Source organism: Zalophus californianus, chromosome 9 (assembly GCF_009762305.2).
Source record: "Zalophus californianus isolate mZalCal1 chromosome 9, mZalCal1.pri.v2, whole genome shotgun sequence".
NCBI classification, from domain to species: Eukaryota; Metazoa; Chordata; class Mammalia; order Carnivora; family Otariidae; genus Zalophus; species Zalophus californianus.
Window position 1 is genome coordinate 11,010,041 of NC_045603.1, and position 17,599 is coordinate 11,027,639.

General features: G+C 56.5%; 1 protein-coding gene across 3 annotated transcripts; it reads left to right on the top strand.

Annotated features, from left to right (window-relative positions):
- Nucleotides 1–4,670: 4,670 nt before the first annotated feature.
- SSTR3 (somatostatin receptor 3) lies at nucleotides 4,671–13,974 on the top strand. 3 transcript variants are annotated; one of them, XM_027591791.2, is made up of 3 exons: nucleotides 6,162–6,767; nucleotides 7,520–7,736; nucleotides 10,840–13,974. In XM_027591791.2, exon 3 carries the CDS (start codon nucleotides 10,876–10,878, stop codon nucleotides 12,172–12,174), a length of 1,299 nt encoding a protein of 432 aa, XP_027447592.2. In that variant the 5' UTR covers nucleotides 6,162–6,767; nucleotides 7,520–7,736; nucleotides 10,840–10,875; the 3' UTR covers nucleotides 12,175–13,974. The 3 variants fall into 3 exon arrangements, with proteins under 3 accessions (XP_027447593.2, XP_027447592.2, XP_027447591.2); XM_027591792.2 differs by lacking the exons at nucleotides 6,162–6,767; nucleotides 7,520–7,736 and adding an exon at nucleotides 4,671–4,735; XM_027591790.2 differs by lacking the exon at nucleotides 7,520–7,736.
- The last annotated feature ends 3,625 nt before the right edge of the window (nucleotides 13,975–17,599 follow it).

The following is a 17,599-nucleotide window of genomic DNA, read 5'->3' on the forward strand; positions in this document are numbered from 1 at the left end:
AAAAGATGAATGGACAATTGAGGAAAGCTCTATCATGAAAGGGACCCAATCAAATAAACAGAGAAAAAGGAACTAGCAAGAAATAAAGACAAGGCAGTGAGCCGAAGAAAACTTAAAAGAAACCATCACTGCTGTCCTTGGAGAGAGAAGGAAACATATTACACCCACAAATAAATACAGAAGACCATAACAAGGGAACAATCAGAAAACAGAGAAGAGCTCTTAGAAATTAGAAATGTGTTTATTAATTTTTTTTTTTGTATAGAAGGTTTGGAAGATAAAACAGAGTGAGCAACAACAACAAAAACAACTCCTAGAAGGGAGAATAAGATGGTAAAAGTAAACAACAAGAAAATTACAGGGTTAATCCAGGGGGCCGATAGTCAAATAATAGGAGTTCCAAAAGAAAATAATTGAAATATCTTGTCCAGGGGCGCCTAGGTGGCTCAGTCGGCTGAGCGTCTGACTCTTGATTTTGGCTTGGGTCATGATCTTGGGTTCGTGGGATTGAGCCCCACGTTGGGCTCTGTGCTTAGCTAGGAGTCTGCTTGTCCATCTCCCTCTGCTTCTCCCCCCACCATAAATAAATAAATAAAATCTCTAACAAAAGAAAGAAAAAAATCTTGTCCAGAACTGAAGAACACAAATCTTCAGATTGAAACAGTTCACCAAGTGCCCCCAAACACTTGGTGCTGGGACCAGATGGGGAGGGGGGTTGGTAGAGAGGGCACAACGCAAGCATTACAAAATTGCAGAAATTTAGGGATAAAGCAAAGATCCTAGAAGCTTCCAGAATAAAGGGAAAACACCTAAGGTTACACACAGTGGATCGAGAATAAGAATAGTACTGGGAAGCCAAACTATGGAGAGAGTCCAAATCTCCAGTGACTGACGAATGGATAAAGAAGAGGTAATATATATATATATAAATATATATATATATAAAATGGAATATTACTCTGCCATCAAAAAAGAATGAAATCTTGCCATTTGTAATGATGTGAATGGAGCTAGAGTGTATGCTAAGTGAAATAAGTTGGTCAGAGAAAGACAAATAACATATGATCTCACTCATATGTGGAATTTCAGAAAGAAACAGATGAACATATGGGAAGGGGTGGGAGGGAAGGGAGAGAGGAAGATAAACCATTAGAGACTCTTACAATAGAGAACAAACTGAGGGTTGATGGAGGGAGGCGGGTGGGGGGAGGGAATAGATGGTGAAGGGTATTAAAGAGGACACGTGTTGTGATAAGCACTGGGTATTGTATGTAAGTGATAAATCACTGAATTCTACTCCAGAAACCAATATTGCACTGCATGTTAACTAAGTAAAATTTAAATAAACATTTTAAAAATTAAAATTTTAAATAAAGTTTTTAAAAAATTAAAATTAAAATTAAAAAAAGAATAGTATTGGGAGCTAGACAGATGGACAGATGCCTTCCGCCATCTGAATCAAAGTGATTCTCAACCTAGAATTCTATACCCAGCCCAGCTATCAGTTGACATGCGAGGAGAATGAACAATTTTCAAACACGTGCACTTTGCTCAGGAAATTATTGGAGGATGTGAGCCCACAAGATCAGGGGGCAAACCATTAAGGAGGAAGATTCAAGACATGGGATCTAACACAGGAAAAAGCTGAAGGGAACCACTGATAGAATGGTGAAGAGACACTCTCAGGGCAGTAGCCACACACAGGCATAGAGGATAAGCCGGGACAGCAGGGAGGAGTTTAGATGCCTCCAAGCAGAAATCCTCACAGAGCTCAGACCCTGGAAACTCCCCTGCAAGGTTTTGACATAGCAGTAGGAGTGTGTGCAAATATGGAGTCCTAGAAAACTGAGATATTTAAAAAAAAAAAAAAAAAAAGCAACTAAGTAAATGAAAAAAGTGAAACAATTATGAACTCCGGGCTGGGCAAGAAAGAATATTTTGCAGTGTGTTCCTAATGAAAACACTGAACATACACTTAACTGAAAATGTTGTCTCATGGAGAGGGTGGAGAGGAAGGACCAGAGTGTGTAAGAAAGCTACAATCCTCGTCTTCCATAACAGGAAGTCAGTAGATAATGGACAAAATTGGGGGATCAAGAGACAGAAAAATAAATCTGGTATTTGGCAAGATGGAGAAAATACAAGGAGAAAAGAGCTAAGAGGATGGAATTGCTTCTGGGATCAGGGGTGGGTCAGGGCCATGGGAGGACTGCTGTTTTCTGCTCTTGTAAGTTTTTTTTACCACTTTGGTTTTTAAAATTTAGTTGCAAACAGTACTTTGCTAAAAAAAAAACCAAATAAAAAATAATTGCTTTACAGATTAAAAAAGAAGTCAGAAGAGGGAGCGTCAGAGAATGGGAAGGCTTCAGAGCAGCTGGTGCCTACACCTGCCGAGGGATTAAGAGAGCGACAAGGAAAAGCCTGTGCAAAGGGCCTGGGGCACGTGGGGTTCAGATTGAAGGCGACGGTGCTATAGAAAGAGAGGAAGGGGCGAGTGGGAAGGAAGCAGGCAGAGGCAGGTTACATGGACTCCTCAGGCCACGGTAAGGATAGCGGATGTCATTCTACAGCAACAGGTGGCCCTAGAGGGTCTCAATGAGGAAGCAAGTGGCATGACTTGTTTTTTAAAGGACTCACTCTCCCCGCTGAGGGGGCGGGGCGAGGGCAGAAGGACCAGGACAGATGAGGCGATGGTGGCTTGGCCCAGAAGGGAGGCTCAGGGGATGGAGAGCGGTGAGCAGGTCAGAAAGCAGAGAGTCTGAGGTACAAGCAATGAAGCGTGGTGCTGGGGGCCGCAAGCTCACAGCCATTTCCTCCGTTTGACCATCATAAGAACCTGGGACCAGACAGGAGGGTGGACACATTCGACCGAAGGAGGAAGTTAGCAGAGGGGTTTCACAAAGTCACGCTGCTTGACTGGGCCAGGGAGGGGCTGAGACTCAGCTGTGCGGGCTGCTGGCCCCTCCCCCACCACAGAGGAGGCCAGGGGTAGGGCTGGGGGCTCATGCTGTGTGTAGCTTCTCAGTGTCCCTGGGATTAACCAATTCTAGTCTCACCAGCCCTGTGCAGCAGGTGTTGAAGCTGAGGGTCGGAGGCTCAGAGAGGCTAAGTCACATATCCGAGGTCACACAGCCAATGAGTGGAGAAGCTGAGATTCGACCCTAGCAGGGAACAGCAGGGGCTGATGAACCTGAGGACACCTTTAATGGGGACTCCTGTGGCAGAGGCCCAGGGGCTGGGCCGGGAAGGTATTTTGGCTCGCCTTGTCTTATTTGAAGGAGAGACCTCAGCATCAGTGGCTCAGGCGCCCAGCCTACACTGTGGTTGGCTCTAGGCACTGGGGCGGTGGGGGGGGGGTGGGGGGGCGGAGACAGCATTGTCTGGGCTCTCAGGAGTGGGAGGAGCCTGGGCCCCAGCTTCTGGAAAACTGCCTGCCTGATGGCAGAGACACAGTCCCTGGTTGCAGGAAGCCCTCTAGTCTGAGGGTGGAGACATGGCCCTAGTTTGGGCGAGGTCAGGGACTGATGGGGCAGACATAGCACTGTCCTGGTTTTGAGAGGCAGTCCAGGCAGCCCCTCCAGGGTACCAGGCACACGTGACAGCGCCGAGTGCCAGGCCTGAGGTCAGAGGTTCTCATGCTCCAGGACCTCCATGCCAAGCAAGGTGGGGCCACCTCCCAGCTCCGACACCCAGCAGCCCCAGCCTCCCAGGGCTCACAGGGATGGAGTTGTACTTCCTCTTTCTGCCCTGCCACCCCCAGAAGGAGAGGCTGATCAGGGATCCCTGGGTTACTTCTGCTCGGGGAAGGCCCCTGGGTGGCAGTGGGTGTTTGACTCAGGCAACACCTGCTCCCAGCCTGGTGCCGGGGACCCCTTACCACCCCTCGGCCTCCAGCAGACATTCAGCAGATTGGTCTCCCCTCCTCTGTCACCCTGCCGCTCGCCCTCCACCCATCTTCTCTCCCATAGACACAACACTTGTGCTAGGCTGGTGCCAGGCCTGGGGACATGGTGAGGCTGGGGGCTCTGGGGAGGCCTAGCTCATCTGGGACAGGGAAGCCTCCAGGAGGAGACCACCTGAAGGAGGACTTCAGCTCACACGTAGGGGTGGGGCGGCGTGCGTGAGGGGAGTGACCAGGGCTGGGGCACAGCCTGTGCAAAGGCCCTGCCAAGAACCAACACTGTCCCCAGTGCCTGACTGGTGAGCCGTTGAAGAACAGAAATTAGGTCAAGAAACTCCTCTGCTCCCGCCTGTGAAGCTCCCGACCCACCCAGCCTGAGATAGGGCCCTCGTGGTGTGGCCTCCTGAGGCCTCCCCTGCCTCCCTCCCCTCCAGCCACCCTGCTCTCCGCCTGGGCCCTCCTCCTTAGATACTGCTTGTGCCTCTCACTGTCTCAGAGGCCTGAGCCGCCCCTCTAGAGGCAGTGAATGAATGAATGGGTGAGGCTGGGTATGCCTGGAGCTCGGGGAAGAAGGCAATGCGCCGAGCAGGATGAGGCAAGGCGAGCGGGATATAAAGCCTGGAGGGCTGCTCGGGGTGGGCCTAATTCTGAGGGGCCCTCAGGCAGGGGAGGGACAGGGCCATGGAAACCCCTTCCTCACTCCCAGGAGCTGCCTGGACCCCGCCTACTCTTCAGGAACTTGCACCGACGGGCGGACGGACAGAACACTGGGAACCCCTGGCAAGTGGAAGGACGGCGTCAAGCAACGGGGCGTCCAGAAGCCTCTGGAAGCGGGTGTGTTCCTAGTCCTACTGTGTTCTGTGGTAGCGAGAATGGTTCTGGAAGAATCTGATGCTGGGCTCTCTGAGGACCTACTCCACCCCAGCCCCGGGTGCCTAGTGACAAAGCAGGCCCAGCCCTGGCCCTGAGAAATGGCCCACGATGGGAAGGGGCCTGGATGGTGCCTGGCACGCTGCAGGTGCTCAACCAAGACACACTGCCTTCCTTCCTCCCTTCTCTGACTGGTCCCGCCTCGCCCTCTGAGCAGGGGCAAGGCCGCTCTGCAGGGAAGGTGCTTTGCGGCACACTGTTAACGTGGGGCGGGGCCGTCCCTTCTGCACTCGCTGGCTGTGTGATCCGAGTAAACTGCTTTCCCTCTCTGTGAAGCAGGGGGCGGGGCTTAATACCAAGGGGCCATTGCTAATTGAGCCCCAGGCAATTATAATGGTCACATAGAAAGAGGAGCTTAGGAATGATCCAGTCCAACCTCCTGACTATCCAGATGAGGAATCAGGCCCAGACGAGGGTCGACTCACCTGTAGTCACAAGGTCGGTCATCAGGAACTGGGGTACACATCCAGGGGCAGCCAGGGGAGTCTCAGGCCCCCGGCAGAGCACCTTAGACCATAGGCTGGCAAAGCCAGCCCACCACCTGCTTTTGTCCAGGCTGCCAACTCAGAATGGATTTTACAGATGAGCATTTGCAACGGATTTGAGGATAGGAAATACTAACTTGAACTCCAATTAAGCACAATGCCCCCCCACGCCCCACCCCTGCCCAGAGAATTCCACTCTTCTCAGTAGTAGCAGACTGGGTTATAAAACGTTGTCCTCAGTTATTATTATATTTTGAATTGTGTCCATTTATAAACAGTGGACGTTTGTTTTCTCCCATATAATATCTTTGATTCTGCCCTTGACCCCCAAAACCTGAATTATGTATTCTTTACCCCGTCCTCCCACCCCCCCCACCCTGTCCTGGGCTCTCCGGGCTCAGTCAGGACTGCTGCCCCCAGCTGGCCTTCCTCTGCTTGGTGTCCAGCTGGTGGCCAGGACCGTGGACTCCCAGCCCAGTGCTCGTCCATGTTCCCAGCCCTCCTAGCACTGCCCAATGCCTCACCTGCCTGGCCTCGGGACCCAGCTGTCGCCCTGGGGGACATGTGCCACGGGGGCCCGGGGGGCGTCCGGCTCCCCTGAGCACTGCGCTGCCCCCCGCCTTGCACGAGCCAAGGCCAGCGTGGGTGGCCAAATCTCCGCGCAAATCTCCGCGGTAACAGGGTCTGCCTCCCCCCCCCCCCGCCCCCTGCCTCCTTCCCTAACCTGCCACCCCTCCCCCCTCCCTGCACCTGCTCTCCGGCCCCTCCTGCACCCCCCCACACTCCTGCTCCCTCCTTCCCTGGCTCTCCATGTCACCATCTGTAGCACAATCCCTCTCTGTCACTCTGCCTGCCACCCCCTCCTTCTCCTTCCTCCTTCCCCGCTCTCCATCCCTGCCTCTCTCCACATCTCCCTCTCGCCCCTGCTCTCCTCTCTGCTCCTGCTTCTCTTCTCCCTGCCACGCATTTCTTATCACTCCCCCTCATTCTGGCTTTCCACCCACTCATTGTCTTCTCTCTCTCTCTCTCTCTCTCTCCACCTCCGACCGATCTCCCCTTTCCCCTCTATTTCTATTGGCTTCCGATAGTCCCTGCTCCCCTTTTCTTTTCCTTGGGAGGTTCTCTGTCCATGCGCACTTTGAGCTCTTGCCCACAGACCCCCCTCTGTGCCTCTAACCGCCCCCCCCAGGATGTGTCCTGGAGATGGGGGGGTGACGCACCAGGCACCCGTGGGAAGTCAGGGCCGGAGACCAGATGGGAGAGGCTCTGTGGGCAGCCGTGGCCGCCGCAGGCCTAGGAAGGGGCTCAGGCCGTAAGCTGTCTACAAATGGGCAGTGTGTGGGGACCCCAGCTAAGGGTGCTCTGGGCACTTGGGGCCTGGGCAGGGAGAGGGGGCAGCAGAATGGTAACCAGCCTGGCGGCAAGCAGGGGAGCCCTCACCCCATGGGCAGGTAAGGAGGCTGGGGCCTGGGTGGGGTCCCAGAGGGTGGGGTGCTGGAACCCACCCTCTGCCCAGGAGACAGTGGGAAGGCCCAGGGAGGAAGGAGGCCTCCCTGTGACCTCTTGGTGGGCTGTGGGGGGTGGGGGGCAAGTTCATCTCAGATTCTAGTGCCATGGTTCTGGGAACTGGAACCACAGAGCAGCAGAGTGTCAGACCTTGGGAAAAAACCAGATGCATCGTGTTGGTGGGCCTCCTCGGCCCCTGGGGCCAGCTTCCCTGAGCTCCCCCTCCGTGCTGGGCACTGTGTTCGGCACACTCCCATTTAATCTTACGGCAACCCTGGGACGTGGGTTTACCTGTCTTCATTGGAATAGGAGGAAACTGAGGTCCAGAGACAGGATGTGATTTGCCCAAGGTCACACAGTAATTGGGTATCATCATTCTGTGGTAGAGCCCAAGCCCCCAGCCCAGGGCTTGTGGGGTGTGTTCCTGGGGGGTCAGACCCCAGGCCTGGAATGGGAGTGAGTCCATCGGCACTGATTAACACAATCCAGATCTTTGGGGGGAAGGCCCAGGGTTGCAGAGGGCAAGCAGAATGCGGTTGGCCGGGGGGCATCAACCTGCAGGCTTCTGGGCCGTCCCAGGTCCCAGACCTGGATTCCTCTCAGCCGGGGGCCTTCAGGGGAAGCCAGCAGGGCCAGGAGGTACTGATGGTTTAGGAGTAGACAGACTGGGTTTGAATTCTGGTCTCCCACTCACCAGCTAGGGGACCTTGTGCAAGTTACTGAACTTCGCTGAGCCTCAGCTTCCTCTTCTGTAAAAATCCTCCCTCCTGGGCTTTGTGAGGATTTCATGATGTGGGTCGAAGTCTTGTGCCCAGGAGCAGTGGCCACCTCGCTCGGAGCTATACTTGCTGAACTGCTTGGTCTGTCCTCATTTCCCAGTGCCAGGCGCTGTGCCAGGTGCTGGGGCTAAAGAAGTAAGTAGCTCAGGGTTCCCGCAACCCAGAGGCAGCACTCAAGAGGGTAAGCGGATGGGGGCAGACAAATGGAAAGTGGTTGGGGGTGTCTGGCATCTCTGAGTGGCTGTCCTGAATTGCTGTGTGGCTCAGCGCAGCCCCTCATCCTCTCTGGGCCTCTGTCCCCTCTCAAACAGTCCTCTGAGGAGTCCGCCCCCCGTTTTCAGGCAAGCTTGTGCCAAAGATAAACCAGACAGGGAGGAAAAGTCCCTCCTCCCCGAGGATGAACTAGATCATGCACAGGATTCCGGCTCCTTAAAGAAAAGGCTGCACCTAAATTGCAGGTTGGCTTATGCCTACGGAAAGCTGTAATTTTCCGGCTTCTGGCGCCTGGCCTGTTCAACTTTGACAGGGAAGATGGGCCCAGATGAGGGCAGAAGCAGAGTCTTCCAGGGAGGCTGGGGCTTTGGGAAGGGCTGTGGCATCCCCCCCAGTACAAAGGCAGGGCCTGGCTGGGTATGCTGTGTTCCCAGGGCCGCGCGTGTTAACACGTGTGCATGTGTGCAGGGTACACGCGTGTGCCTGAGCAGGAGGGGGCGGTCCCCAGAGCTAGCTCCAGGCTTCCCTGGGGGCATCTGTCCCTGCAGCCTGGAAATTAGGTTTGCCCAGCTCCCTGCTCCTCTCTCAGGAGCCTGGCACTTTCCTGCCTCCTCCAGCCCTGGGCTGTGATTGGCTGCCCCACAGGGACACCGGAAAGAGGATGCGCACACAGGGCGGCAAGGCAGACGGATGGGTGACATAGGGCTCCCAGGCTGAGGAAGCCAGAAAGAACTCCGAGGTCTCAGATTCCACAATTCCAGGCGGAAGAGGGCTGATTCTGGCATTCAGGAATTCCGATATTCTGATTCAAGGACACAGAGTCTAAAGATCTAGAACTCCATAACTCAGTTCTAAGAATCAAAAATTCTATTTTTAGGACCCTATGATTTCAGGGGTTTGAGCCCCTGATCCTAATAGTTCAAGAACCCAAAGAGCGGTGAGGGGGCCTCTGCATAGCCTGGTGGGAGAGTGGGATGCCAGCTGGGGGCCCCCCCAAGGCTCAGCCTCAGCCTGCCAGCCTGTGAAATGGAGGTGCGTGTGTGTGTGTGTGTGTGTGTGTGTGTGTGTGTGTGTGTGTGTGTGTTGGAGCATGACCTTCAGGGTCCTCCCAGGTCTGCCCCTTCCTAGCTGTGTGATCAGGGTTGTATGGCCTCACATTTGTGGAACTGGCAGCACTGTTAAGATCCTCCCTGTCCGGTAGCCCCTCCTTTAGTGCCACTGTCCCAGGCTCAGGAAGGCTGATGAGGTCCTGGGGTGATGACAGGTTGGGGGGTTCTCCCCTGGGGTTGGAGGAGCAGGGAGGGGGTGCTCTGAGCCCAACCAGCCTGGGGTGTCATCAGGAGGAGCCACGGCCAAGGGGTTCTTTGCCATTCTCTGCATTGCCAAGGCTGGTGCTCAGAGCTTATTTGGAGTCCAAGGTCCCCGGGTGGGGACAACCAGGCAGGCTCACCCACCCAGGGGTGTTTGCTCCAAGTTGGGGTGCCTCTCCTTTCCAGAAGCTTTGCATCCTAAAAGTAGTGTCTGGATAGGGCAGGCAGGTGGCAGGTCCCACTGGAGGAGATCCAGGCTCAGTGTTGGCTCAGAGTGGGGATATTGGAGGATTTCACACGGTTTTCTGTAGGGAGAGGCAGAGAATGAACAAGAGCCCAGAGACTGGTGGAAGCCAGCAGGAAAAAGGGGTGGGGAGAGGTCCAGGCCCTAGAGGAGGCTTGGCCTCTAACTGGGCCTCCTGAGAGCCAGGAAGTCCCACTGAGGGAGGCTCACAAGTTCTGAGGTGGGTGGCCTTTCTGAGCGAGTGTGGCTTGAATTTCTGCTATCAGCAATTCATGCCCCCTTTGCATTGAGAATTGTCCATTCTGGGTTCCTCTGAATCATTCAATGCTTCAAACACTGATGCAGAGCCTATACAGTGTGAACGGATGAAGAGACGGTTCAAAGCTGAGAGGGTGTCTCCACATTTAAGGGGAGCCAGTCTAGCTGGGGAACGGGAAGAGTCCTAGCTCCTTATGATACACGGGAGGCATGATAAGAAAGGGACTAAGGAAGTGAACGGGCATGCTGGTTCCCACTCTGTCATTTGGCAAACTCTTATTCATGCTTCAAGACCCATATGAAATGCCCTCTTCTCTGGGAAGCCTGCCCCACCGGTGCGGAGGGGGTGGCTCTTCTTGTACTTACTCCCAGTGTGCTGTGAGTTTCTCATCACAGGGAGAGAAGGGGCCCCATGTGCCCAGCCCCCAGGTTCACAGCTAGCCACCCCAGGCAGGGCCTTTGGGGCACCATGGGATGGGCTAGGCTTGGGAGGTCTCCAAGCATTCAGATTCCCAGGAGAGGGGACATCGTTATGCCTGTGGTTCTTAACTCCATACAGAATCTGAGGAACCTAATCAAAGCTCTGGGCTTTGCCCAAGAAAGACATGGACGCATTCACTTGCACCAGAGTTTTGGGGGTTCATGGATCCTTTGCAATTCCTCTAGAGACCCAGTTTCAAGGTTAAAGACTGTGATATGCAGCACTGGGCCTGGGACCTGCTGGTGGCTGTCTTAGTCCATTTGGGGGTGCTATAACAGAATACCACAGCCTGGGGTGGGGGCTTATAAACAACATTTATTTCTCACAGTTCTGGAGGCTGGAAGTCCAAGATCAAGGTGCCGGCAGATTCAGTGTCTGGTGATACCTGCTTCCTTGTTCATAGTCCTCTTGCTGTGTCCTCATATGGTGGGAGTGAGAGAGCTCTCTGGGGCCTTTTATAAGGCACTGATCCTATTCAGGGGGCCTCCACCCTGAAGACCTAAGCACCTTCTGAAGCCCCCCGCCTCCTAATGTCATCTCTGGGGGGTTAGCATTTTAACATACAGATTTGGGAGCAGGGGGGACACATTCAGTCTATCACAGTGGGTGATCCACTTGGGGTCAAACTCTGGCCGGGCGCACTGCAAGTCTCCAAGTTCAGTGTGATGGGGGAAGGGCATCACAGAGAAAGCCGGCACCCACCATGACGTGGCTGTGTCCTTCCTCCTCCAGGCCAATAGCTGACTGCTGACCACCCTCCCCACGGCCATGGATGCCCCTGGCTATCCTGCATCGGCGCCCACAACCTTGGAACCTGGAAACACTTCCTCGGCCTGGCTCCTGGATGCCACCCTGGGAAATGTGTCGGCAGCCCCCAGTGTGGCAGGGCTGGCCGTCAGCGGTGTTCTGATCCCACTGGTCTACCTGGTGGTGTGCGTGGTGGGCCTGCTGGGCAACTCCCTGGTCATCTACGTGGTCCTGAGGCATACGGCCAGCCTGTCGGTCACCAATGTCTACATCCTCAACCTGGCCCTGGCCGATGAGCTCTTCATGCTGGGGCTGCCCTTCCTGGCTGCCCAGAACGCCCTGTCCTACTGGCCGTTTGGCTCTCTCATGTGCCGCCTGGTCATGGCCGTGGACGGCATCAACCAGTTCACCAGCATCTTCTGCCTCACCGTCATGAGTGTGGATCGCTACCTGGCCGTGGTGCATCCCACCCGCTCTGCCCGCTGGCGAACGGCGCCCGTGGCCCGCATGGTGAGCGTGGCCGTCTGGGTGGCCTCGGCGGTGGTGGTGCTGCCCGTGGTGGTCTTCTCAGGGGTGCCCCACGGCATGAGCACCTGCCACATGCAGTGGCCTGAGCCGGCGGCCGCCTGGCGCGCCGGCTTCATCATCTACACGGCTGCACTGGGCTTCTTCGGGCCGCTGCTGATCATCTGCCTCTGCTACCTGCTCATCGTGGTCAAGGTGCGCTCGGCCGGGCGGCGGGTGCGGGCGCCCTCGTGCCAGCGGCGGCGGCACTCGGAGCGCAGGGTCACGCGCATGGTGGTGGCCGTGGTGGCGCTCTTCGTCCTCTGCTGGATGCCCTTCTACGTGCTCAACATCGTCAACGTGGTGTGCCCGCTGCCCGAGGAGCCCGCCTTCTTCGGCCTCTACTTCCTGGTGGTGGCGCTGCCCTATGCCAACAGCTGTGCCAACCCCGTCCTCTATGGCTTCCTCTCCTACCGCTTCCAGCAGGGGTTCCGCAGGGTCCTGCTGCGACCCTCCCGCCGCGTGCGCAGCCAGGAGCCTTCTGCCGGACCCCCGGGGAGGACAGTGGAGGAGGAGGAGGAGGAGGAGGAGGAGGAGGAGGAGGAGGAGGAGGAGGAGCAGCAGCAGCGGGAGGAGGGGGCAGGGAAGCAGGGGGAGGGGCAGGAGAGGAATGGCCGGGTCAGCCTCATCACGCAGCCTGGCACCAGCAGGCGGGAGCGGCCGCCCAGCGGCAAGGCCAGCAAGGACAAGCAGTTCCTCCCGCAAGAGGCCTCGGCTGGGGACAAGCCAGGCACACTGCACGTCAGCTATCTGTAGGGGCCTGCGGAGGGCCCGCGGGGCCCACGGATAGGACAGAGGCTGTGCGCGCCTAGGGCATGGCTGTCCATGGTGCCAGAGGCCCCCTGCTTGGAGGCCTGGGCTCCGATCCCAGAGCTGCTGAGACTCGCGGGGTGACCTTGCCTAGGTCTCTTTCCTTCTCTGGGCCTTGTGTTCTCTTCTGTGACTCAGGGATGGGAATAATCAGCCAGGACAAGCTCTGCTGGATGAGAAGTCCGGAGGGGCATCGCCTCTGGCTGGCCTTCCTGAGTGGGGCCCAGTTCAGGGGGCAGGTGCGGACTGGCCTTCCCCCTCAAAGAAAGAGCATCCTGGTGGACCAGCCTGAATCTTGGCCCTCGTAGCGACTGACCAAGGTCTGGATTTCCCGGGCTCAGAGTCAGGTTCGCAGGGGAGGGACTGGTGTAGAAGTAGAAGAAAGTCTTACCCAGTGCAGGGAGGGGTAGGAACTGCTCAGGCCCCACCTCAGCTCTCCCCCACTTGCTGCAAGGCCTCAGCCGTCTCTTCCCCCTCTCTGGGCCTCAGGCATCACCTGCTGAACAACCCAATAACCTCCAGGCCCTCTTGGCCCAGATGGTCAGTGCTGGGACTCCTGTGTTCCTGGCCCTGAGAGGCCGTGGATTTTCCAGGAACGTCTCCCAGGCCAGCTTCAGGGTCCCGTCCCGCTTGGGCCCACCTAAGGCCCTGTATCTCATTTTGTACTTGGAATTTTATATTCATTTTCATAAAGAGGGTCTCCAAACTGCATACATTTAGGCCACTCAAAGCCCCACTCAGCGCTTTTGAGGGCAGCTGACCAATCCCCGAAGCAGCTCACGTTGTGTCCTGTGGCTGCAGAGGGGCTTGTCTCTCCGTGTCTGAGGGCTCAGTCACCAGTGTCTACATCCTCAACCCGGCCCTGGCCGCCGAGCTCTTCGTGCTGGGGCTGCCCTTCCTGGCTGCCCAGAGCGCCCGGTCCTACTGGCCCTTCGGCTATGGGATCGCCCGCATACAGCACCATCGGCCTTCCTCCCCTCCCAGAGGCCCAGGCAGGGCCCAAGCCAGGCGGACTGGTGGGGAAAGGCAGTGTCTAACTAGCATGGTGAGGGGAAGGAGGAAGAGGAGGAGGGGAAGGATGAAGAGGGAGGGGAAAGGAAGAGAGGAAGGGGGAGAAAGAGGGTGGAGGACAGATCCGCTCCATGACCGCGCAGCCATCCTCGGTCCCTCTGGGCTGAGCTCGGTGGTAGCGCTGCTGAAAGCCCGTCGTGGATGCCTGGTCTGATCAATCTCAAGGGAAGGATGCAGTCAGGATGGGATGGCGAACGCTCTGGAAGGTACAGCGCGGGCTCCCTTGAGGGCCTGTCTGCGCTGGTAAGAGGGGCTGCGCCTTGACGGTGGCCTAGGGACAGAGCTGAGACTCAGGGCCCCGCGGGTTGGGGATCAGGCCTCCCCAATCTCTATATTCTCCGGGGCCACAGTGTGGGGCGGCCCAGGGAAGACAAGGCAAGGGGGGGCTGGCGAGGACAGGAGGGGCCGCCATGCAAGGACTCTCTCCCAGAGATAAGCCCTCAGAGCCATGGTGAGATTGGCTCTGGGGTGAGTGGCACCTCAAGCTAACTCCCTCCATCCCCCACCCTGGCAGAGGGCAGGGGGGGGGTCCTCAAGGAAAGCACGCGAACTGCAAGTTGGAAGACCTAGATCTTCAACCCACCTCAGGATCCTGGCTAGCCTTGACCTCTCTGGGGCTCAGTTTCCCCATCATAAGACGGAGGCTGTCCCAGTATGTCTACCTGCTCGGATTTGGCGGCGGGGGGGGGGGGGGGCGGGATGAGTCACGCTGGGCAAACAGGCCCGCACAATACAATGGGTAGGCGTGGGGGTATCAGATTATAAAGTGGAGGCAGCTCCCATGCCAGGCTTGGCCTACACCTGCTCCTTCATCAGGTGGCCTCTCTGTCTCTGGCCCTTGGGTGTAAGGATCATGTGGGACCCAGGTTCGGGGGCTGAGAGGAGGCAGAGGCCAAAGATGGAGAGGTGGGGTTTGGGGGGGGTGCACCCGCTTGGAGGTTCACAAAATCAGACCTTGTATGGATGTTGGAACTGGAGACCCAGTCCTCAGTCTGGGGTTCCCCTGAGGAGGATCTGGGGGTCTGAGTGAAGAAGGGCCCCCGGCATTTCAGCATTTCCTGGCTGACCCTGCCTTCCTGATTCCTGGGACAGGTGAGCCTATTCAGCAGGGGTGGCTGGAAAACCCCTGAGGAAAACCCTTTGCTTCTCCTGCCCCTAGCTCATGTCAATAAAGATGGTGACACATGACGCCAGCTGTGATCTGGGCCAGTTCCTCTGCCACGTGCTGTGTGTGTAGCTTGGTGGGCATGGATGGGTGTGTGTACGACGTCTCTCCTTCTATTCAACTCTCAGCCCTGTGTGCCCAGGTCTCTGTGTATGGCCTCCCCAAGTCTAGGTCTCCAGCGTGCATGGAAGATGCCCCACAAGCCTCAGCTTACATCCTTACAGATCTTGATCCCAAAGCAGTAGAGAGAGTCTTTTCCTGTGCCCCAACAGCAAATCTCATGGCAGAAAGCTGATTGGCTTGGCTGAGTCACGTGACAGCTCCTTGGGCCAATCACCAAGGACAAGGTGATGGAGTGCGATGATTGGTCAGGTGTGGGTCACGTGCCTATCCCCCCCCACCCCCCCCACCCCCGGCCGGAGAAAGTGGAACGCTGTGAGGGACAGTCTGGCCTGACCCAAAGGCAGGGGTGCGCTCCAGGCAGCAACCACAGACTGTGTGTACGTTTGTGAGCACGGGGTGCACGGTAGGGGCTTGGGCATCTCAGCCACATCCAGGAGTGAACGCGCGCGGGGGTGTTAACACCAAGGGTCTACTGTGCCCGAGGTGGGTGTGCATGAGGTGGGAGCAGAGGGACTGCTGGGGGCTAAGTGTCCCATGGGAGTGGTTTCCCGGCCAGGGTTCCCCCTACGGATCCCACCATGCCAGGTGTCACTGCCGGTGCCCGCTCACATTTATGCGTGTGGGTGTCCCAACATCAGCCTTGTCTCTGCGGGCAGGGACTGTGTTCCCAGGGTCAGGTAACTACGACTACTTGCAATAAATGAATGAATGGGGGACTTCCATTTCACAAACTCCAGGGGTAGTTTTCACCCCGTGACTCTAGCCTCCTTTGGATGTGTGCCACACAGTGACCCTGAATCAATGGGGGGACGGCCAGGGGGATGGGAGGAACCTGTATAGGGGTTTGGGCCTGGAATCTGTGGGTTATTGGAAGCGCAGGAGCCGCAGGGTGAGGAGAGGCCTGGGGTTGGGGGCCTAGGCAGGCAGGAAGGGGTGGTGATGACCCTCCCTGCCTGATTCCCCCTCGCCAGATCTTCAAGTTGCTCACACCCAGGGCCTTACCTTGAACTTGTCTCTCAGAGACGGTTGCCAGGCAACAGCCCATGGCCACCAGGCTCGGGACCAGGACTTCCTGCGTCAGCGTCCGCATCGGCATCAGTGTGGAGGACCTGGGAGTCTGCAGGGCCTGGGCTAGGGCAAGCCAAGGTCCCAGGCTTCAGGTTGTCCTCACCTACAAGCGGTTCTGGGAGACAGAGGCCACCACCCCGTGGGGAGGTGACAGCTGGGCTCCACAGGACTACAAACACAGAAGGAAACACTCTAAAGGTGGCAAGACCCCCAGGCTGGAATGTGAGGGCCATTCCCTGGAGTAGCGCAAGGCCACAGTCCTGCCACGGCCTTGCACTGCCCCCTGTCACTGGCAGGCCCTGGTGACATTCTTGGTGAGACCACTGGAAGGCTGGGGGGGAAATGCATCCCCTAAAAGTTATGGGACCCGAATCAGGAGGCCTGGGACAGAGGCCCACTCCGTCACAAACCTACTGTGCAGCTTTGGGCCATTTACTTCACCTCTCTGGGCGTAGCTCATGAAGTTAACAAAGATTTTCCTGAGCACGGACAGTAGACAAGGCTCTGACCCTGGACTGAAGGTGCGGTGGAGGAAGACACAGTCCCTGCGCCCTTGTTCTTGGGCAGCCACACAAGTAAATGTATGACTGTCTAGTCGGGAGGGAAGTGTGATGGGAGAGGAGTCATGGGAGGGTTCTGCGCGGGGAGCAGAGGGTCAGCCAGCCGAGTGCCTGGCAGAGGGACCTGTGTGTGCTAAGACCTGGAGGCCAGAGGAACGCAGTCAAGAAAAGGAGGAAAGGCAGAGGTAGGGCCCGGCTGAGGGGCAGAAGTTGTGTCAGACAGGACCTCGTAAGGGGTTAACTCCTGTTGCGGGTTGAGTTGTGTCTCCTTGCCAAATTCATGTTCAAGTCCTAACCTCCTGTGCCTCTGGATGTGACCTTCTTTGCAAGTCCGGTCCCTTCAGATGAAAGTAGCTAAGATGAGGTCATACTGGGGTAGGGTGGCCGCTAATCCAATGCGACTGGTGTTCTTAAGCAAAGGGGAGATTGGGACAGACAGGAGCCCAGGGAAGACGCCAGGGGATGCTTCTACAAGCCCCGGGACACCAAGCGCGGGAAGCTGGGCGGGAGGTCCTCAGAGCCTTCCAGAAGGAAACAACTGTGCTGACTCTTTGATCTCAGACTTCCAGTCTCCAGAACCAGGAGCAAATGAATTTCTGTTGCAAGCCACCTAGTTTGTGGTACTTGGTTACAGCAGCCCCCAGCGAGCGAACACAGCTCCCCATGTGCAAAACAGGGACTATGGTCCCTCCTCTCCAGGACCTCCGGGGGGGCGGGGTCTGTTGGACTGGCCTGCTCACTCTTTCATTCAGCAAGTGTTTTGGGGGGCAACTGCCAATTGCAAAAGGCTGAAGGCAGAGAAGTTGCAAGGCCTGTCTTTTAGGAGCTAAGGAAGTCACAGTAAAGAGAAGAGATAAACTAGCCAGTTCTGAAGCACATGGACCCTGGAACTGCCTGGGTTTGAATCCCGGCTCATCCATTCACTAGCTGTTTGACCTTGAGCCAGTTAATTAACCTTCCTGTGTTTTGTCTCCTCCTCTCTGAGAGGAGGATGAGAGCAGATGTCTCTATTGTTGGGAGGTTTAACTGAGTGACTATTTCTTAACAGTTTCGCACAGAGTCTGATGCGTTAGGTGCTGTGTTCAATGAACGTGAGACGCGCTTTCACGGAAGCAAGAATCCCTCCACGGGTGGGGGGTAGAAGTCTCCCCAGGAGGCGTGATGGCCCTGCTGAGTGTAAAGAGGAAACTGGAGTTTATGCACAGGGAAGGGGGCATGCAGGACGGTCCAGGCACTGAGGATAGCTCTGATACCCATTTACAGCAGAGGACAGTGAGGCCAGGGAGGGTCAAGCACCTGGCTCAGGGTCACGGCACCAGAAGCAGGACCAAGAACCCTGTTTCCCCAGCCCTTGGTCCAGTGTCTATAGTTTTTAAAAAAAAAA